Source organism: Dryobates pubescens, chromosome 32 (assembly GCF_014839835.1).
Source record: "Dryobates pubescens isolate bDryPub1 chromosome 32, bDryPub1.pri, whole genome shotgun sequence".
NCBI lineage: Eukaryota > Metazoa > Chordata > Aves > Piciformes > Picidae > Dryobates > Dryobates pubescens.
The window spans coordinates 5382416-5405092 of NC_071643.1; the positions used below are offsets into that span (position 1 = coordinate 5382416).

Here is a 22677-nt window from a genome sequence, read left to right on the forward strand (position 1 = left end):
CAGCCTATCCTCAGCAGGGAGATGTTCCACTGCCTTCAGCATCATCGTGGCCCTGCACTGGACTCTTTCAAGCAGTTCCCTGAGGTCCTTCTTGAACTGAGGGACCCAGAACTTGACACAAGATTCCAGCTGCAGCCTCACCAGGTCAGAATAGAGGCAGAGGAGAACCTCTCTTGACCACACCCCTTCTAATACACCCCAGGAGACCACTGGCTGCCTTGTCTCAAGGGCAATGCAAGACACCTGATCTTAGAATCATAGAATGGGTTGTTACTGAAAAGTAACAAGAGGAGTCAAATCCAGCTCAGCTGGACTACTAGGTAGCAACAGAAGTACACCAAGGTGAGCAACAAGACACTCTCTGAATCCTCTCTTTCTAGATACTCCTTTTGAGTGTAGCTCAACAGCAATGCAAAGACATCTAAATTATTCCCTCAGAAGGAAAGTTTAGCACTAAGTAATTTGTGCATGAAGGTAGGGAGAGGAAACTGGGCGGCAGAATTAATCCCCATGCTGGCTTCTGATCTGACTTACCAAAGCACCTTTCAGCCCCCCAAAAGCAACAGATTGGTGTCTGAATATTCTCACAATCCTTTCTAAATGTCTTGCTATAAACACAGTGCAACCCTAGCCTCATGACACTACAGTTTTACTTCATGCACAGTAATTAGAGTAGGAGAAAAAGAGATGGATTTTTGTCTGAGTACGAAGGCTGCCACGCTGACCTGTAACCATGATGGTGCAAATGTTGGCTTTAAGCATTTATAGAACTACTCTCTACAAACAGGTGCTCTGATTCTCACATAACACTCCAAGAACAGGCAAAAAGGCCTGCAGAGGTCTGCAACCTGTCACCCTACACATAGCACACTTCCCAAGTCAGGCTGAATTAAAACCTCCCCGCAGCTCCCACACGAAGTCTCCACGAGCTGAAACAGCTGGTCAGGAAGCTGGACCCATTTTCACCACCTTTCTGGGGTCTGCTGTTTCACTCTTTGCTGGAAATGCAGTTTGAAGCATCACACAGAAGAAAAGACAAAAGGAATCCTCACCGTACAACATCGAAACTTTGAACGGAATCGTTCCAGAAATACTTCACGCTGTGGTGTGTGAAATAACGAATCTGCAAGGCCAACAGACAGACAGTTCAGTCAGAGCTCAGCACCTCCCTTCTGACTTCATTGCAAGCAGCAAGCAAGTGCATTTAGAGGAAAAAAACCACCCTTCACTGAAAAATGAACGCTTTCCTTTCAAATTCATCTTTAAGGCGTTCTTCAGTCTGCAGCACCAGGCGACCGAGGAAAAGATTTGTGCCCCCACTGCAGCACTTTGGGCTGGGTGCCCTCTGCTGTGTTCATATGGGGGGTGCTTCCTGGGTCCAAAAGTCCAGCCCAGTGGGTGGACACAGGAAACTAGGTATTTCATACCATAATTCTCTGTGCCACTATAAGATCCAGCCACCACCCAGTAACTTGGGGGAGATGTCTCCTGGGGATAGGCAGCCTCAGATATAGCCAGCTGAGACTAGGCTAGCAGTGGGGGGAGGGGGAGAAGAAGGAGCCCTGGGGGTCTTGGGTGTACCCTCAGGTGGGGATGGGATGTTTCTGGGTCTGCTTTGGGATTTGTCACTGTGCTTCTGGCTCTCTGTACACACTCATTGCTTTCCATTTAAACTTTCCACCACTTTTGCAACCCCTTTGTCTGAGTCGTGGTGGGGAAGGGGGGCTGCCTCAACCCACCACATCCACCCAAAAAATGAGTCAGACTTTGAGTAACAGCTCCCAGGTACCATATTGTGTGTGTTTACTCCAGATGCTACTTGAGGTACTTGGGACAATGAGCAAGTGCAGTACTGGGGATTTACTTACAGGCAAGTATTTTTTCAGCTCATTTTTGTTCTCCTCTGCAGCGGATTCACAGAAATGAACAGCGTGGCCATTCGAAGCCTTGTGTACAACAGGGTTAGGGTTCTGTAATGGATTTGCTCCCAAGGAAGGCATGACACGAACCTTTGCACAAAACCATATCTTAAATTCATCCTTTAGAAAGGCAGGGGGAAAAAAAAACACACCACAATTAGTTGGTTGAAACAGCACTGAAACAGCATTTCACGAGCTTTAGCAAAATGAGCCAACAAGAGAGTGGCAGAGCCCACACAGCTACAAAAGATAGCAACTTCCTATCAGCTACCCTTAAGAATCCATTCTGAAAGGGTATTTTTTTTGCACTAGAAGTTTGGGGGTCTTTGAGCAATGAGTCTTGGTGCTTGAATGTTGCCATCTTCAGCCCTTCACAATTTAATAGAGCTGTTATGTACCAGAGGGAACTGTGGGATTCTTATGCATGCAGCTACATCCACCCTGAAACTTCAAGTTAGTTAATAGATCTCAAGCTGTGCCAGGGGAAGTTTAGGCTCGAGGTGAGGAGAAAGGTCCTCACAGAAAGATTAATTGGCCATTAGGATGTGCTGCACAGGGAGGTGGTGGAGTCACCAGCCCTGGAGGTGTTCAAAAAAGGACTAGATGTGGCACTAGAAGCCATGGTTTAGTTGTCAGGAGGTGTTAGGTATTAGGTTGGACTTGATGATCTCTGAGGTCTTTTCCAACCTGCTTGATTCTGTGTGATCATAACCAGGTACTGCACACAGCAATTGTGGAAGAAGAGAATCACTTGAAATGAAACTACACTTGGGTGCACAGTTACACCTTGATTCAACAAATACAGCTTTGCTGGACAAGGAAGAGAAAACCTGAAAGCCATGTTCTCAGGTTGTCTGAACAAGGGATCTGTTCTGTAACTTCTGGTGACAACAGCATTCATTTAATTCTTAAGATTCATAGAAGCACAGATCATTAAGGTTGGAAGGGACCGCGAAAGATCACCCAGGCTAACCCTCCCTGCCAGGGCAGGATCACCCAGGAACACATCCAGGCAGGTTTTGAATGTCTGCAGAGAAGGAGACTCCACAACCTCTCCAGGCAGCCTATCCCAGTGTTTTGTCACCCTCACACTGAAACAGTTTTTCCTTATGTTCACATGGAACCTCCTCTGCCCCACTTGCACCCACTGTCCCTTGGCCTATCGTTGGGCATCTTTGAGAAGAGCCTGGCTCTGTCCTCCTGACAAGCAAATGCCATGTCCTCTGCAAACAGGGTCAGTTCTCCATACGTGCAGAGTTCTGCTGTGCTGGGGATCAGTCATGCCTATGTTGCAGGCCAGGATTTGTGTATTTCACTGAAAAGTGAGCAGCACATCCTCCCAGAGACTTACAGTTGTTCTCAGCAGAACCACTTCACAGTCTTTAAGTGTAGTCCTTTTGCATGTTGCTTTCACACGCCACTGAGGCATCCAGTAGAGGAGGAGGAGAAGAAAGCCACCAGAGCAGATCACTCCCACAGTAACTAGCACCAGCTTCCAGCGACACAGCTCATAGCCATAGATCTCCTGCATGGGAACAAAGCCACAAGCTCCAAACAATGACATTCTTAATCACTCTGGCTCAGGAAGTCAACATGCATTTTTCACAAGGTATGGCACTGAAAGCTAAGCAAATTTCAGATTGTGTCTTCTGAGGGGAGAGAAGCTTTTACAAGCTTAACATACGATGGAGGGGCAACGAAAAGGAGCAACGTGTTGCTCAGTCAGAAATACAAACGTCAGTAAGAGCCTGGCAAAAGCAGAACAGCTGTACTGTTTAAAACATTTCAGTGAAAGGCCTGTCTCCCCTCTGCACTGCTCCCTACAAACTGAGGTTGCCTGTCTTAATCCTCAGTGACCACCCCAGTTTTTGACTGTGATATAGCACAGCGTTGACGAGCCAAAGCAGATGTGGGACTATCAGAGGCTGATTTTGCCACGTTAGCATTTGATTAGCTAGCATGCATAGTTTTGAATTACCGGCACTAGCAATAGCACAGAATTACTCAGGTTGGAAAAAACCCCTTGGGATCATCAAGGCCAACCATCAACCCTACTCTGCAGTGTTCAGCCCTAAATCATATCCCCCAAGCACCACATCTAAATGACCTTTAAACACATCCAGTGTTGGTGACTCAGCCACCCCCCTGGGCAGCCTAGTCACACTGTCTAAACAAGCCTGCAAATACATTTATCAAACACTGCATTTTAGCAGAGAAAAGGACTTGGTTTGCCTGCCATTTAGCAAGAATGTTACTGTGAAACATCAGAAACCACAAGCCACATAGGCAAGGGTTCTGTAATTTGCATTGGTTGGGGGTGGGGGGGGGAAAAAAAGTCCTCTTCTCCAATTAAAAAATAATCCCCAAAGTGTTAAATGTGCCTTGGTCAATGGCAAGTACCAACTTAACCTGATGACAGCCAGGAACAGAGAATAATTCAGTGACTTACTACATTGTGTGTCTTACATTCCTGAGTTTCACATTACATCATTAGATTGTATTTCCTGCTGCAAAAGGGCAATGAAGTTTCCCATTGAGTCCCACCCACATTGTTCATATTGACATCAACATCTTGCAAATTTTTTGTGTGCCTTTCATTGAACAGAGTAAGAAACTGTTTAAACTCCTTCCCTAAGAGAAGGCTTGTCAACAAGTTTGTTTTGCAGCCTTCTCGGCTGACAAGGAAGAGATACAAACCCCATTCTCTGTTATCCCCCAAACACTGGAGCCAGTATCCACTCCTTACCAATAGAAACAGGTGGGTGAAAGGTAGTGGCAGAGGTTAGTGCTTCTTTTGGGGCAAACCAGCATCTTTTGAAAAGGCTTTCAACAATAGCATTCCCTATCCCAAGACCAGATTTCTTACTTGATAGGGTGCTTGGTTGCATGGTTTAGTTGATTAGGTGGTGTTGGATGATAGGTTGGGACACGATGATCTTGAAGGTCTCTTCCAACCTGGTTTATTCTATTCTATTATCAAAGACAACCTTATAAAACTGCTAAACTGTTTTAAACTGAGAAATCCCACTTCCTGATGCAGTATGTCCCATTTAGAGAGGAAAACAACAAAAAACCCCATGAAAATATGCCCTTTTTTTGGCTGTATAAGAATAGATGAACAGTGCTCATTACCATCTCATCTTCCTCAGCTTTATTGACAAATTTCTTTTCTTCTTTCTCCATGTTTAGTATGATATGGAGCTTCTCAACTTGAGATATGGAAGACCTTTAACAACAGAAGAATTGAAAACTGAAGCAACATTACTGGTGTGAGTTATCAGGTAGGTTTGAGTTACCTGGATGCACTTACAGAAGAAACACACTGACAACACAGGAATATTGACAACATAGTAATGCAGACCTTAAAGTTGCACTGTTACTACTTTCCAGTAGGAACAACCCAAAGAGTTGTAGAGGAGCCTTAAGACTGAACACTGCATGAATACAAGTGAAACACTGCAGAGGCAGCAGGCTTTGAAGGAGGGGAAGGGGCTTGCAGCAATTTAACTTGGGTTACATTCTACAGGCAGCAAGCATTTTTTAGTACGTTCTACAAACTTCACAGTGGCAACATCAGTTAAACTTGGGGGGGAAAAAAAGCTTCAAAGCAGGTCAAGATTGCACATTTTTACCATTCTATACACCAGATGCTTTCAGAAGCCAGGCTATCTTTCAAAAGGAAACACACTGTACCCCTGAGCTGGGCATTTGTCATCTGAGCAGAGAACTGTATCCTAAGCAAGTTGAGTGCCCAGTTTAGTATTTCTAAATCAGGCCATGTTTAACAGTCACACCACCTTTTTCTTTCTAATTCTCACACCCCTCAATTTGCATCAATGGGTTCGTTTGTTACTGTAAATCTCTCACAGTTGCAAATCTTGAGAGGTGCTTGGAGGAGGGATTATGATCACAAGTTACAGGAATAGGACAAGGCAGGAAATAAATACCAAGCTGTCTGTTTCAGTAGGGGATAACTATAAACAAAAGGCTACAATGGACTACCAGCTTCATTAGAAGTTTCAACACCACATAAACAAAGAAAACCAAAAGGCACCAAGTCAAACAGTGACATTTTTGACATTCAAACTGCATCTAACCTTCTATTAATTATAAGTTAGTCACAATTTATTTCCACAGGAGCCACTGAATAGCCAGCATTTCTTGCCTGCCAAGAAATGGATTGACTACCATCCCCTGCACTGACATTACAGAGCCTTTAATTTTATTTACTGCACATACAAATCTCTCAGGAGACAGCATTTACTGCCACCCCATATAAGAAGTCCTCAAGTATTAAGTATTTGCTGTCATAGCACAGTTCTTGTAGCTGTCATCTTTCAGACAGAAAGCTGTTAAAAGAATAAAACCCAAACCCACAAAGGTGAATATCCACTTCATCTCAGCCATTCACTGAAGACTTAAGGATGCCACTCATTAAAGCACTTCATGATAAAAGCAAAACCATTACCAAGCTCCTTGCTGTCTAACTCCCCAAGATCTTCACAAATCAAATCACCAAACTCCAAGGCAGCTCCTCTCAAAGCCAGCCCCTGGATCCATGCACTTACATTCAGCAGCAATGCCAACTTCAAAAGGTCCTTCCTCCCAACTCCTGCAGTTTATCAGCATCATCACATCCCCACGTGTTTTCTGCAAGCTACCACCTCCTTTCCAACCAAGCCAACAAATCAAGCACGAACTCAACAGGGAAGATTTCTATTGCTGACCAAACCTGAGTCTCCTCAGGAAGCTACTCCCACTGCTGAATAATGTCCTAGTGGAAGAGGCACATTTGAAAGCTTGCATACTTTTGTTACTGCAGATTAACTTGGGAATTAAGCCTTATCTGTTACACAAGTCATGCCAAGTTCTAAAACACATTTTGATATAGATTGCTGTTTTTCCCTCACTAAACAGCTTTGAATCCTGGGGAGGGGGGAATACATACATATATATACACACACACACACATGTATGTGTGTTTATTTCTGTACTTATATAAATACATGAAAGCAGTTAAAATTTGCCCTAAACCTACATAAGATTGGTAAGAAAGCTCCTGAGAACAATCTTCACCTTATTAACACTAGGTACATTACTGACTCTATGTACTCCACAGAAACTGTGGCATTTTCCACCAAGAAGTCATGCAGCCAGGGAAAGTTGTGTGCATTTACAGATTTCCACCAGGGTTCACAGCCTCGTGGCAGGATTGTTAGATTTGTTGTACTGAAACTAGCCTGCTCTCAAGCAAACTTGCATCTCCCCACTATAATGTACTCCAATACCCAAAACAGTGCCTGCAGGCAAAACGCCAGCCCTGATGAACACACCTAGGAACAACTGCACTTGAGACAGCAAAACACCAGGAGGCAAAACAAATGCAAACAGCCTCAAGATCGGCAATTCTCAACAGATTTCCACATGGCAAACATGTCAGAACAGGCACCTCATTGGACACTGCAGCAGGGGGGGGAAGAAGTGCAATTCTTCAATGCAGGGTGGTTGCACAGCTGGGAAGGAGTGTCAGGCTGTTGGTGTGAAGAAGCATGCAGGGAAATCTCAGCACAGAGCGCCAGCAGTAATTCCTATGATTGAATGAGTTCTCTGAACAGCTGGGTAGAATCACAAGGGGAATACATGAGGAGCCCTAGAAGACTATTTTTGACATGAATCATTAGCTCTATCTGCATTGCTTTATGCAGATTCCTTTACTGAACCACCTTCAGCTAACACACACTTCTCAGGATTTCAACATACTGCCTATCATTTTCCTTATTCAACTCAAATCTCTAAACTCAGAAAATATTAGAGAAGTGTTCCTATTCAAAGGTTCATGAAAATCTTTACTCTTCAGCAACAAAACACAGCACTCTTTCTCCAATATTTTCCTTTTGGGCACATCACCAGCCCAAGCTCATTACCAAGAGTTCCAATGCACAACTGCTCTGGGTTTGTTCCTCACTGCCCTGCTGAACGCTGGGACTTGAACACCACCACCACGGTCTCTACAGCTGCCCTCTTTGGAGGCGACTTCAGACTACTGGGTCAGGCTGAAGGAAAGAAACAGCCTCTCACCAATTCAGAGGAGACTTTAAGCAATCTGCATTTGATCTTTACTTCCTTCTCTAATATTCAAACACAAACCTTGACTTTCCACACAACAGAGTATGCCATTTTATCAGCACTCAAATCAAAGCGAGGTTGAAACCCACTCGCAAGGAGCAACGTGGACTCAGAAATACTCAAATACGAAGTGCCTTTGATGCAAGGGCTGCTGCTCAGCCTCTCTCCAGCACAAATGAATAGCTAGAAAAGTCCTTTCCTTCCTTTACATAACTGAAAATAGCAACCAAAAAGCTCTATTTGTTCCTTCTGAAGAAAGAAGCCAAAACTGAGGGAAATTCTGAAAGCTACTGTTGCTCCACTTACAGAATTTTCACTCACTAAACTACTGCTGTACAGCTCCACATACTCCAGAGTTAAAAAGGCAGAAAGTATCAAAGGGGTCTGTAAAGGAAATGCTTTTTGACACTAAGAACAAAATTGCAAAGCTTTAGAACAGAGTTTAACAAAGGGTGTAGCCAAATGCTGAACAGTGTCTGAACCCGAGTCCCTCTAAGCACACACATTTGAATCAGGTTTAAACACCTAAAAGTTCATCTACAACTTTGCCAAAACAACAAAACAGCAAATGGAGTTTTAAACTTCATTTTGAGATACTGTTGGCTTCTGTCCTGAAGTGTTTATTATTATCAGTAGGACAACACCTGTGGTTTCAGACGCAAGCTGACATTATTTTGGAGCTGCAGCAGATCACAAATTGGATCACTGGAGAAATTAGAGCAGTGTACAGACCTTAAAATGACAAGCATCCTCCACAGTGAAGATAACGTTGCCATCTTTTGTGAACTGCTACATGATTTAGTTGTTGAGCTACCCTGACTGAGGATATCAAGCAGTTCTACCAAGATATTTACAAGCAACAAACAATTGTAACAAAGGCATGAGAGGTACAAGTGAACCCAGGGCATATTTATTGAAGAAAATGTTGTTAAAAGAGCTACAATAAGTCTCAGCATGCCTGAAGAGTACTGCAAGCCTCACTTTCCAACTCCCAGCTTATCTGCAGCCAGTTTCCCAATAGCTGGCGAACTCAGCACGCTACTCCAGCACATATTTTACCCTTGAAGTTTGATTTTGCAGGGGGGAAGCAGAGAAAACTTCCCTCTGTTCTCCTCAGCATTTTTCCCCAGTACATAATAACCCTCACAAAGTAATTCTGCTGCAGCATACACACATGGCTGCCATCACTTTATTCTTCCAGTTTTCTAAGTTTGAATTGAAGTTTCAAGAGGAAAAAAAAAATCCCAAGGTCTACAAACACTATAGCTACCAATGAAGAAAACCTTTGAGACCTCCCTGGGTAAGTTAGACCCCAAGTTTCTCAGGTGAAGATGTAATTTTGACAGCTCAAGCCTTTAGGAAAATTCACCCCTGTTCACACACTTTCAAACCAGCCATTTGTGACATCTGCTTCTGCCCTGTCATCCTCTGTCTGCTTGAAATACACAATAAACTTACAGACTTCTGTGTGAAACATGCCCTGGTTTATTCTTTTCAGATCTGTAAAAATCCTGGAGATAACTGAAAAGAGTTTCTCTTACCCACAAGCAGTCCAGCAGCCGTCCTCTGCACTTGCTTTTGTTATCATGAGTTAGCGAGGCAGTTCTTAATAACCGAGACCCTATCTACAAGGGAAGTCCTGACAAATGAACTATTTTGTCTGAAATCTAAAAAAAGTCTCCAAGGGCTTTTCAAACTGTTATCAAAAGATTAACATATCAAAGAAAATTTGGCACTGCTTGGAATTTTTTTTTTCACCCCCCTCTCTTCCCTCCAGTGTGGCCAAACAATTGCAGGACTGTAGCTGGGCTGGCCGGAGGCTGCGCTTCCAGGCATCAGCCGCCTGGTCCAGCTCCGGCTATTCAACCCCCAAAAGCCTCACCAGGAGCCTGCAGACAGTTCCAGGTCTAGGCAAACCCTTCCTCCTACTTACAGCTGTGGTGAGTGAAGACAGCAACGCTGCCTTTGAGGAGCTTATGGATGATAAAGGCAGCAGCTAAGAATTTCATTTCTCTCTCTCAGCAATCAGCAGTTGACCACAGAGCACGCTGAATCAATCACATACTGCCTTTGAGATCAAGTGCCATAAAGCTGCAAGAGGGAAGCTGGTCACTGCACTAACAAAGCAGGAAAAAGTTCCTTTGCTGTACAAAACAAGGCTCAACCAGCACTGAGAACACGAAGGGCTAACGAAAAGATCCAGCAAAGCCGGCAGAAAAAGTGAGACACGAAGATGAATTTCCAAGCCATTTATGTGCAGACATTAATAGAAGTCAATCTTCCTCAGCTGCCTACATAATCATTGGCATTAAATACACCAAGCACTGTCAACTTGTACAGGAAGAGAATTAAGATCCAAAAATAAAAGATGACTGACCTGTCCAGAAAAAGATAACAATATAATTCAAACATCAATCAAACTCCTAAGCTCTCATCTAGTGTCTTACTGAGTCACGCATTTGGTTCTCCTGGCTCCAAAAGGATGCGTTGTGGCATCTTTAATGGCTACTGAAAGACTACAAACCCTTTTCAGAACTTATTTATAACAAACATACCCTCCCCACTAGAGATACTTCACAGATCTGGAGTTGAAAATAAAGTTTCTAAATAGCCTGATGCCACTGCAAGCCTTTTGGATTTACACATTAAAAAACTAGCTTCTGTTCTTAACTGTATAGTTCCTGTTGCATAGCAGACAGGCATCTTAGAATCACAGGGCTGGAAGGGACCTCAAGGATCATCCAGTTCCAACCCCCCTGCCATGAGCAGGGACAACTCAAACTACAGCAGGTTGCTCAGAGCTACATCCAGCCTGGCCTTAAAAACTTCCAGGGATGAGGCTTCTACCAGCAACCTGGGCAACCTGTTCCAGTGTCTCTCCACCCTCATGGTGAAGGACTTCTTCCTAACATCCAATCTGAATCTACCCATTTCTAGTTTTGCCCCATCCCCCCCAGTCCTATCACTACCAGACATCCTAAAAAGTCCCTCCCCAGCTTTCTTGTAGCCCCCTTCAGATACTGGAGGGCCACAATAAGGTCTCCTCGGAGCCTTCTCCTCACCAGACTGAACTTTTTTCTGACCAGTTGTCAAAACACAGAGAACTCATGGTTTATTCTGAAAACATAAAGCCAAACATTACTTCAGTCACACATAGATTAAACATTTCTGCACTTTAGAGACATACTCTCAGCTCTCTATCACAAGAGGGAATCTGCCTTGCAAGAAAGGTACCAGACCTTACAAAGGCAACGTTCACCACCAGGACTTGTGTTCCAGGAACACACCATTTCCACACACTGAGAGCAGTTCCCAGACCAAGTTAGTTCTTCCCACACCTTATGGTTAAGTTTTCAGCATTCATGCAATGGACCTACAGGCAGTAAGCAATTGCTTTGCATTTACAGAACACCAACTGTTGCCCAATCTCTGCCATACTGCCAGTTACGGAATTAGAAACCAAGTAAGTACTCAAACTAGAAGGCCAGTAACAGGCCAGGAAGAGGTATCAAGGCATCTTCTGATAACACATTCAGTTTCAAAATACATCTGAAATCTTAGAAAGGCTGAAAATGCAGACTGGGCAACTGGTGCCCATTAGCAGAAGAGTAAGTTTTACAAAGCAATGGCCAAAGGCAAAGCGTGTTCTTAATTGTGTCTGTACAAGCCAGCCTTCCACATCACTCTGAGGGCTGTGCATGGGGTGCAGCACAGAAGCACTTGGTGCATCCAAGGAGATGGTGCTTTGGAAGCCAGTTCTGCACTCATAACTCAGGCCAAATGCCAGAAGTTGCTCTGAATAGCAAGAGTATTCCAACATTTGAATGTTACAATAGACCCCCATGTGCACACAAAACAAAGCACCTCTTAGCAAGCTGCTAGCAGTGAAAAAGAATGAAAATGCTTCTTCAAAGTGAGTGCAGAACCATGAAGAAAACAGAAAACAGCAAGAAAACAGAAAAAATAAAGACTCTGTCCTTGACTGAAGATCACCTTTGCTATCCTGCCAATGAAACCTCCTGGTCTCCACAACCCTTGGCAACGTTGATGGTGCAGAGCCGCATTCACCACATGCGTAGTATTTAATCTGATGTTAGAACTGCCAACAGCTGACAAAACAAGTTCTAGGTAGAGCTCCACACACCACACTCTAGAAACAGCACACTTCTAAATGGAGCTACAAAAATAGAAGGAAAACTCTTATCAGCTATTACTACTTGAAATTGCAGCTCCTGCCCATGGCAACTGCCAAGGAGTTCCACACACAATACCTGAAAAGCAGAATCTAAAAACGCTGACTTCGCTTAAAATGTGCTGTACCTGTAACTAAACAAAGACACAAGGCTAAGATGATGTTATATATATATAAAAATTCTTTTAAGGAGCACATATTCTTTTCAAACTGCATCACACAAAATGCCACACACACTAAAAAACAATCACAAAAGGAAAAACAAACAAACAAAACCAACGCCAAGAAAAGGCAAGCCACAAACTTGACTATTTCAAGCTTTCAAATCAAAGCTTCTCCTCATAATATCACAGTATCAGTCAGGGTTGGAAGGGACCACAAAGATCATTTAGTTCCAATCCCCCTGCCATGGGCAGGGACACCCCACACTAGATCAGCCTGGCCAGAGCCTCATCCAGCCTGCTCTTAAACACCTCCAGGGATGGGGCCTCAACCACCTCCCTGCACAACCCATTCCAGGGCTTCACCACTCTCATGGGGAAGAACTTCCTCCTCACCTCCAGCCTGAATCTCCCCACCTCCAGCTTCATTCCATTCCCCCTAGTCCTATCACTACCTGAGATCCTGAGCAGTCCCTCCCCAGCCTTCTTGTAGCCCCCTTCAGATACTGGAAGGCCACAATGAGGTCACCTCGGAGCCTTCTCTTCTCCAGACTGAACAGCCCCAACTCCTTCAGTCTGTCCTCACAGCAGAGGTGCTCCAGCCCTCTGCTCATCCTCGTGGCCCTTCTCTGGACACCTTCCAGCACCTCCAGATCCCTCTTGTAATAGGGGCTCCAGAACTGGATGCAGTATTCCAGGTGGGGGTCTCACCAGAGCTGAGTAGTGGCATGGACATAATTTACTTCCCAGCCTTCCTTTATGTAAGTGTTCCTATTTCACTAGCTATGAAAATAAGGTACTATTTCCTACAAATTTCTCCACTGGCTGCTTTTGAACAGGTTGGCAGAACCTGCAGTTACTGAAAATACTCTTTTTTAAAGGCCATTTTAAAACAGCTGTGCAGTAACAAATGTTAGAAGTTGATTTCAAAGCCTATGAGAATGCTCTGTTAAAATCCACAATACATCATCTTGTCTCCAGTCTGCTAGTCCGATTCATCCATCCCTCCCCTCATTAGTCCAAGCATCTCCTCAAAGGAAACAGCTCCTGAAGTTCTTTTTTATGCTTTCTCATAGTCTTCAAGGAATTCAACCCAGGAGTGTCTCTGTGAGGCATTTCTGCACCTCTTCTGTGCACAGAATCACAGAATCAGAGGTTGGAAGAGACCTCAAAGATCATCAAGTCCAGCCTGTCACCCAGCACCTCATGACTAAACCATGGCACCAAGTGCCACGTCCAATCCCCTCTTGAACACCTCCAGGGATGGGGACTCCATCACCTCCCTGGGCAGCACATTCCAATGGCTAACAACTCTCTCTGGGAAGAACTTTGTCCTCACCTCCAGCCTAAACCTCCCCTGGCACAGCTTCAGACTGTGTCCTCTTGTTCTGGTGCTGGTTGCTTGAAAGAACAGACCAACCCCCTCCTGGCTCCAACCTCCCTTCAGGTAGCTGCAGACTGCAAGAAGGTCTCCCCTGAGCCTCCTCTTCTCCAGGCTAAACAACCCCAGCTCCCTCAGCCTCTCCTCACAGGGCTGTGCTCGAGGCCTCTCCCCAGCCTTGTTGCCCTTCTCTGGCCACGTTCAAGAGTCTCAATGCCTTCCTAAACCGAGGGGCCCAGAACTGGACACAGGATTCAAGGTGTGGCCTAACTAGTGCAGAGTACAGGGGCACAATGACTTCCCTCCTCCTGCTGGCCACACTATTCTTGATGCAGGCCAGGATGCCATTGGCCTTCTTGGCCACCTGGGCACACTGCTGGCTCATGTTTAGGCAGCTGTCAATCCACACCCCCAGGTCCCTTTCTGTTTGGCAGCTCTCCAGCACCACTACCAACAATGACAACTTCCACGTAGCAGCTAGGAGCATTTCAGTGATTTAGGGCAGATGGGATTACGCTACACCCTGCACTTGGATGGCTCTACCTATCTGAACTGCAGCATAACACTAGAGACTCCTCAACACCACCTGGCAAGCCTGACAGCACTGTGAGAGAGCCTGCCTTTGCCTGCCTCCAGAACTAAAAGTCACGTCGCTCAAAGGCCACCTCAAACCTGAGACTGATCACTTCACACCTGATCCCCAGACTTTTGGCTAAATGATTTGGTGACCATAAGAAACAAAGATTACCAAATTTGCACTCCAAGATGCACTAGGAGCACCTTATCCATATCATTAAAGTTTAGCTGCAAAGCTTTCAGTATTGTTTTAACATGCCAATATTCACACAAGTTTGCAGTCCACACTGCCAATACAAAAGATACTCTCCTTGAGAGGGGCTTGCAGTCTGAGATTTGCACCTTACATGAATGGATGCTGATGCAGTTTCCAGTTCCCCAGTATCTTGTGGCTGAACCCTTGCCTACAGATTTATCCACGACAAATGATTGGGTAAGACATCCAAGCTCGGAGAACTCTGGAAGATCAAAAACCCCCCAGCTACATTTTGAAAGGAGTTAAGGTTATAATTTGTACTCCAAACAAAGCTTAACACTTTAGTCAACCAACCAAGCTCTAACAATAAGAATGACATAATAGTTTCATGAATACATGGAAATTTTACAAGTATACCAGCTAAATTTTAACAAAGCCCTCCACTCAATACCTATTTTATCACTTCCCATCTTGGGGTTTCTGTTATAATGCAAGCTTTTGTTTCTGTGTTTAGGCTTAAGGAAGACTATTGTATCCAACAATCACCAAACCAAAATTGTATTTACATTTGTAGAGTGTATTCTTTGTGAAGTATACTTTTTGCATGCTGGAATAGCAATTGCACTGTTTATAGTGGAATACGTGCTGCATTGAGGAGAGATAACTCGACATCTAACAATAAACTCAGCATCAGGGCTCACAATAAGGTACTACAGCCGATACTACAACTCAAAACTTACTCCACAACTGGTCTGGCATGGTTTTTCAGACCCCTTTATTAATGTAAGAGCTCATGCATAAGGTGAAGATACATTACAAGAGGATTTAGGCAAGCAGTCGGCCTCATCAAGGGCAGCTAGTCAAGCACTTCAGCACCCAACCTTCCCAGAGTCTCATTTGTTTTACTTCAAGCAGCATCTGTTCACATTAATGAAAAATTTCAACTGAGAAATTCATCACTGAAAGTCAAAAATCTCAGGCACACCGAAATAAAGCCTTCCCTTGTTTCCTTTGTAGATTTCTGGATCCTCTACCTGGCTGCCATGAGGGAAAGACGACCTGTCCCACAGTCAGGGAATCCAATAAAGCATACATTTGTTTGAGATGCTTATTGTTTCTTCCCTCTTTTGGAAGGCATTCGGGTTAGAATTCACAGCCTTTGACAATGGGGACAATGAAATGTTTTATTTATACTTGGAAGAGAAAGTTAAACTGTTTCAAATGCTTTGGGTAAGGCATGGTGCCATTACACCCAGCGTGAGCTCTCAATAGCCCAGCACTGAAGCCCTTTCCAAAAGGACGTTCCTTTCTCACATGGGGCCTCAACTTCACTCGGTCCTTCTATTTGATTAAACAACCAAGACTATTATGGTTAGATAATGGAGATGGCAAAGATGCCCCATCCCAGCACCAAGAGAACCACAAGTACTCTAGCAGAGAACTGGGAGTCTGAAGACCCAGATCCAGCAACAATGGGTCCTTTCAAGGAAGCATTTCCCCTCAGGGGCCGTGCCAAGAGCCCAACCTTTCCTGTGTGGCTGCCGCCTTATTGTGCAATGTAGAGTATCTGCTTCCTGGGATATATTTGCTTTTGTGGTATGGATGTTCAGTGAAAGGAGGCAATGACTTTTTTTCCTCTTCCTCTAAATTCTTGGAAAATATTTCTGAGGTTAACATAAGAACATTGGAATCAAGTTTCTATGTGCCTCAAAGGAGACCATCACATTGGAGTCAAATTTCTATGTGCCTCAAAGGAGACCATCGCATTGGAGTCAAATTTCTATGTGCCTCAAAGGAGACCATCACATTTGAGTCAAATTTCTATGTGCCTACAAGGAGATCATCAAGCACAACCAGACTAATCACAAGATGAACTTTCCTCTAAAGTCAGACAATTAACTTTTGTCTCCTCAAAGGCAGATACAGTTGGCACACAGCTATGACTGCAGCACAGTTCAAGAAAGTCTCACAAGCAAACTGTCTGCTTTAGCATCTTTTTCTTTCCCATTGGAGCTTCAACTTAGTACCTCTCACTGATCTCAGCAGTGTTCTGAGACAAAGCAGCAATATTTCTTCCAACTTGAAGACTCCTGACGTTCAACTGTGTTACTGCTAAATGCACAGAGTACCTTCCAGTTCAACAGAAACAGCACTAATTGTACTTGCTTCTAAGAATGTCTTCTGTAACAAGCTATACACATGAAAATCAGAGAATCATAGAATGGTTTGGGTTGGAAGGAACCTCCAAAGGTCATCCAGTGCAACCCCCTCTGCAGTAAGCAGGGGCATCCTCAACTAGATCAGGCTGCCCAGAACCCTGTCGAGCCTCCCCTTGAATATTCTCCAAGGATGGTGCTTCAACCACCTCCCTGGGCAACCTGTTCCAGTGATCCACTACCCTCATGGTAAACAGCTTGTTCCTAACATCCAATCTAAATCTACTCCTCAGTAGTTAAAGAAGTTAAACTTCAGCACTTAAACCTAGATTTTACTATGTCAGTGGAAGTACAATTTTAAACAGTCATAGCAAATAAATACAAAGCCTGAAGTGAAGTATGTGGCACATTCACTTAGCCCTTTCAAGTGTTTCTCTTCTTGTGTGCAACCAAACCACAGATCAACGAGAGTTCTATGCATGACAAGTTGCTAAAGCTCTAAATATTGTATAACCCCATTAAAAAATTACAGTTAAAAGGTTGCATAAAAGACTTTCTCACAATTTAAGATGTCAAGCAGAACAATTTATTCACCATGATCAAATTCTAGTAACAGAAACTCAGAGCAGAAAAATCTGCCAACAAGTTCCATTCAGAGACTGGACTGCTGGGAATAGAAGAGGAATAGAAGAGGAATAGAAGAGGAATAGAAGAGGAATAGAAGAGGAATAGAAGAGGAATAGAAGAGGAATAGAAGAGGAATAGAAGAGGAATAGAAGAGGAATAGAAGAGGAATAGAAGAGGAATAGAAGAGGAATAGAAGAGGAATAGAAGAGGAATAGAAGAGGAATAGAAGGGGAATAGAAGGGGAATAGAAGGGGAATAGAAGGGGAATAGAAGGGGAATAGAAGAGGAATAGAAGAGGAATAGAAGAGGAATAGAAGAGGAATAGAAGAGGAATAGAAGAGGAATAGAAGAGGAATAGAAGAGGAATAGAAGAGGAATAGACCAGGTTGGAAACAACCTTTGAGATCGAGTCCAACCTATCACCCAGCACTATCTAATCAACTAAACCATGGCAACAAGCACCCCACCCAGTCTCTTCCTAACCATCTCCAGTGATGGTGGCTCCAACCCCTCCCTGGGCAGCCCATTCCAATGGCCAATCACTCTCCCTGTGAAGAACTTCTTCCTAACATCCAGCCTAAACCTCCCCTGATGCAGCTTGAGACTGTGTCCTCTTGTTCTGGTGCTGGTTGCCTGGAAGAAGAGACCAACCCCCCCTGGCTACAACCTCCCTTCAGGTAGTTGTAGACAGCAGATGATCTTCTTATGCACAGGAATTTATACAACCTGACAGCTTAGCTCCTGGAAATGATTAAGTAACTCTCAGAGCTACCATATGAGGTAAGATGAGAAAACCACAGGGGGAAAGTTCCACTCTGTAAGTAACACTTAACTCAATGCCTCCATGCTTCTAAGGTAAACTTTGACCCACATCCATCCAGCTACTATGTCCCTGTCATTCAGAGCAGTCCCACAAACCCAGAAAAGCATCAGAGATTCAGTAAACAGTTCTCCCTTAAAGAACTTCTACAATCCATGAAATTAAATGAACCCACAGCAGCCTCCTACGATCCATTTCATCACTGCCTGAAATAGCTCGGTCTGAATGATGCTTTGCACTGCTTGTGTACCTCTTGGGAATGATTTCCACAGCATCAGCAGTGGGAGACAGCTTCCGTGGAAAGGAAACAGACTGCAGAAATCTGACATCTGAGCCCCCTTCAAATGCTGCAATCTTCTCAGCACAGATGACAGTCATGAAAGGTCTTCAGGCTTGCTTCTCTCAGCAAGCAATGGCTTTTGATCACCACTCCATTTGTAGTTAACTTTTACCCTGCACACCTACCTAAAAGGAGAAATTCTCCTTTATTATGCCATGTCTATATGCATCCACACTTGAGCTACCTTTGGAGAGGTTTCTTTCTTTCCTATCTTACATACTTTAACACAACTACCTGAAGGGAGGTTGTAGCTAGCTGGGGGTTGGTCTCTTCTCCCAGGCAACCACCACAAGAGGACACAGTCCCAAGCTGCACCAAGGGACATTTCGGCTGGATGTTAGGACAAAGTTCTTCACAGAAAGAGAGATTGGCCATTGGAATGTGCTGCCCAGGAAGGTGGTGGAGTCACCATCACTGGAGGTGTTTAGGAAGAGACTGGATGGGATGCTTGGTGCCATGGTTTAGTTGATAAGATGGTGTCGGGGGATAGGTTGAACTTGATGATCTCAAAGGTCTTTTCCAACCTGGTTAATTCTGTTCTATTGCTAAGAGATGTAACTGTGTCCATCCCATCTTCTCTGATGGAAGGAGAAAACTAGTTTTGTTAAAAGCAAGACTGAAACTCTTCTCTCAAGCCTTGCCTTCAATAACTGAAACATCACCACTAAATTCATAAGCAGCTTCTTTTTTGGATACCTTTGGTCCAGATGCCTTTGGATCTACCCCACCATCAGTGTTTTTTCATGTTAGGTGGAAACAGAGATCAGGTCTCTAAAGCATCCTCAAGGACTACCAGGATACTACACACATATTAAACACATCAGTAGCTCTTGCCTTGGAATGAAAGCCTGGATCAAGCAACAAAGTAACAGTCCCTGAAAGGTCAGATCAGATGTGCACTTAGTGCAGCATCCTGAAGAGCAGCAGTCAAGGAGGGTAGAGTCCAGAGACTCGCAGCTCCAGAGATTCATGAGCCAAATCCCCTATCATTTTGTTTAATACCAAGTAGATTTTCTTTGGGTTTTATTACCTGGGGGCACATCTTCAGCTTGCCAAGATCCTGGAAAGAACTCCTGAGCTCATAGGGAAGCATCTTCTTTTCTCTTTATTTTGATCCTCTACCTACTAGTTTCAGCTGAAGCTTCCTCCTCCCTGTATTTGAAGGGGCAGTGAAGTCATGCCTTATTTACTACCTTCCTGCCACCTCTGACTCTTATAATCTGTTTTATCCCACACCCTTTAGTCCTCTCCTCTCCATGCAAAGGAGTAACAGCTTCCCTTAGAGCTCATTCCATACCTCCACAGCATCTTTCACAGTTCTGCTATGCAGAAAAGACCTCAAACATCATCAAGTCCAACCTGTCACCCAACACCTCATGACTACTAAACCATGGCACCAAGTGCCACGTTCAATCCCCTCTTGAACACCTCCAGGGATGGGGACTCCACCACCTCCCTGGGCAGCACATTCCAATGGTTAACAACTCTCTCAGTGAAGAACTTTCTCCTCACCTCCAGCCTAAACTTCCCCTGGTGCAACTTGAGACTGTGTCCTCCTGTTCTGGTGCTGGTTGCCTGGGAGAAGAGACCAACCCCTTCCTGGCTACAACCACCCTTCAGGTAGTTGTAGACAGCAAGAAGGTCTCCCCTGAGCCTCCTCTTCTCCAGGCTAAGCAACCCCAGCTCCCTCAGCCTCTCCTCACAGGGCTGTGCTCGAGGCCTCTCCCCAGCCTTGTTGCCCTTCTCTGGACACCTTCAAGAGTCTCAATGTCCTTCTTAAACTGAGGGGCCCAGAACTGGACACAGGACTCAAGGTGTGGCCTAACCAGTGCTGAGTATAGGGCACAATGACTTCCCTGTTCCTGCTGGCCACACTGTGTCCAGTTCTGGGTACCCCAGTTCAAGAGAGACAGGGAACTATTGGACAGAGTCCAACAGAGGGCTTAGGGAACTGTAGTGTCTCTCTTACATGGAGAAGCTGAGAGACCTGGGACCCTTTAGCTTGGAAAGGAGAAGACTGAGAAGGGATCTTCTGTGTGCATATAACTATCTAAAGGGTGGAGGCCATGAGGATGGTGCTCGGCTGTTATCAGTGGCTGCCAGTGATAGAAGAAGGGGCAGCGGGGACAAAGTAGAACACAGGAGGTTTCACTTAAACTTAAGGAGAAACTTATTTTGAGGGTAAACCACTGGAACAGGCTGCCCAGAAAGGCTGTGAAGTCTCCTTCTCTGGAGACTTTCAAAACCCACCTAGAAGCACTCCCATGCAACCTGTTTTAGGTGTTCCTGCATTAGCATAGGGGGTGGACTAGATGATCTCCAGAGGTCTCTTCCAAGCCACTCTCCAAGGCTCTGCAGAGTCCCCAAATGTGTATGCTCCTTACTGCAGCAGACTAACCTGATTCCAGATGCAATAGGCTTTGTCTGGCAAACCTGGCAAGCCACTTTGCCAACCAATGTGATTAATATAGTCAGAAATCCACACATGCAGCTTTCTGACAGGCATTAACTTAACTCCCATCTTACCTGCAAGCATAATCAACCCCCTCACAGGGTTTTCACCAATGCCCTCATTTATCAAGGGAGAAGAAAATAACTTAGGAAGGCCCCAACTTATTATCACAGCTCACCATGCACATGCATTTTGGCTTCTCCTTAGCCACAGCTCTCATCAATGGAAATTGAGAAGCAACTGTTTGCTCTAAATGAAGGCACAGAAAAAGTCTGAAGCTCTGGCCATTACTTATTTCTATGGAACATGAGGAAGTGATGCACCCACAAGTCACTGCATTTTTACTGTCTTTCAAGCTGATAGATACACTACCACACTTTTGAAACTAAGAAATATTAACTCACCTAAAACCAAAATTAGCATCTAAGGAATGAGGACATTCCCTGATGGAGGAAAGCACAGACAGAAAACACATGGTTGAGGAATCCAGCAAAGACAAGATGGGAGGATACAGTAAAACACTGAGCAGATCATGGACTACAAAATGCTGCCCCTCCTGAACTTGGCAAATTCAGCAGCCCAGGTACAGCTCAATGTCCACAATATCAAAGGTTAGTCTCTAAGGAAAATGAGATGATCTACCTCCATTTAGCAGTGTCACCAGAAAGCATTTTCCTCAGGGTACACACCAAAATACTCTCACCCTGACAGAGCTTCTCTTGACAGTAGCTAATCAGCCAGCACAATTACTGTCTGATGACAGTCTAAGTTGTTCTGCCACATCCATCAGTATAATGCATAACAAGTGTATCATAGTATCAGTCAGGGTTGGAAGGGACCACAAGGATCATCTAGTTCCAACCCCCCTGCTATGGGCAGGGACACCCCACACTAGATCAGCCTGGCCAGAGCCTCATCCAGCCTGGGCTTAAACACCTCCAGGGACAGGGCCCCAACCACCTCCCTGCACAACCCATTCCAGGGCTTCACCACTCTCATGGGGAAGAACTTCCTCCTCACCTCCAGCCTGAATCTCCCCACCTCCAGCTTCATTCCATTCCCCCTAGTCCTATCACTACCTGAGATCCTGAGAAGTCCCTCCCCAGCCTTCTTGTAGGCCCCCTTCAGATACTGGAAGGCCACAATGAGCTCACCTGGGAGCCTTCTCTTCTCCAGACTATCCAGAGCACTACAAGGACACCAACCTTTGCATGCTACAGAGTAAGGACTCTGTGGAGCTGACAAGACCACAAATCATTGTTCATTGTGCTCTCCTCCAAAAGCCATGCAATCTGTGTGGTGAAACATTATGAGTGTTCTACATTTCTGCCTGTTTGCTACTATGGCAAAGCTGTTTCTGCTGGAAAAGGCATGGTCATCAGAAAATGGAATTTATGCTGCACACAAGAAGTAAAATTCGTAGATTAACTAATGAAATGAAGTCAGGAGCCCAAATACACTGTCAGCCAGCAGGGACTGCACAACAGTGGGTTTCCAAGTGCTTCTGTTCATCCAGACACATGCCCTTCACCATGGGGTGATCCTACCCAAGCACTAGATACCTGTCACAGCAGAACAAACAGGCAGAAGCTGTGTTTCATCCACACACTGTGGGTGTTTGAAGCCTGGCTGTCCAATCTGGAGGCAAAACCAGCAACTCCTTTTCAGACCACAGGTATTCAGTAATGCCAATATAAAAGCTCAGTCCATTGTCTCTAGCAATAAAGCATG

The 22677-nt window shown here is 44.7% G+C and overlaps 1 protein-coding gene across 1 annotated transcript in view; it reads right to left on the reverse strand.

Moving 5' to 3' along the window:
• Positions 1-22677, reverse strand: part of ATP13A3 (ATPase 13A3) — a 73166-nt gene that overhangs the window by 42425 nt on the left and 8064 nt on the right. Inside the window, exons 3-6 of the mRNA XM_054175578.1 lie at positions 5052-5145; positions 3271-3444; positions 1869-2039; positions 1053-1123 (exon numbers count right to left, since the gene is read on the reverse strand). Of these exons, the coding sequence (XP_054031553.1) occupies positions 1053-1123; positions 1869-2039; positions 3271-3444; positions 5052-5145 (510 nt within the window). The remainder of the gene's footprint in view (positions 1-1052; positions 1124-1868; positions 2040-3270; positions 3445-5051; positions 5146-22677) is intronic.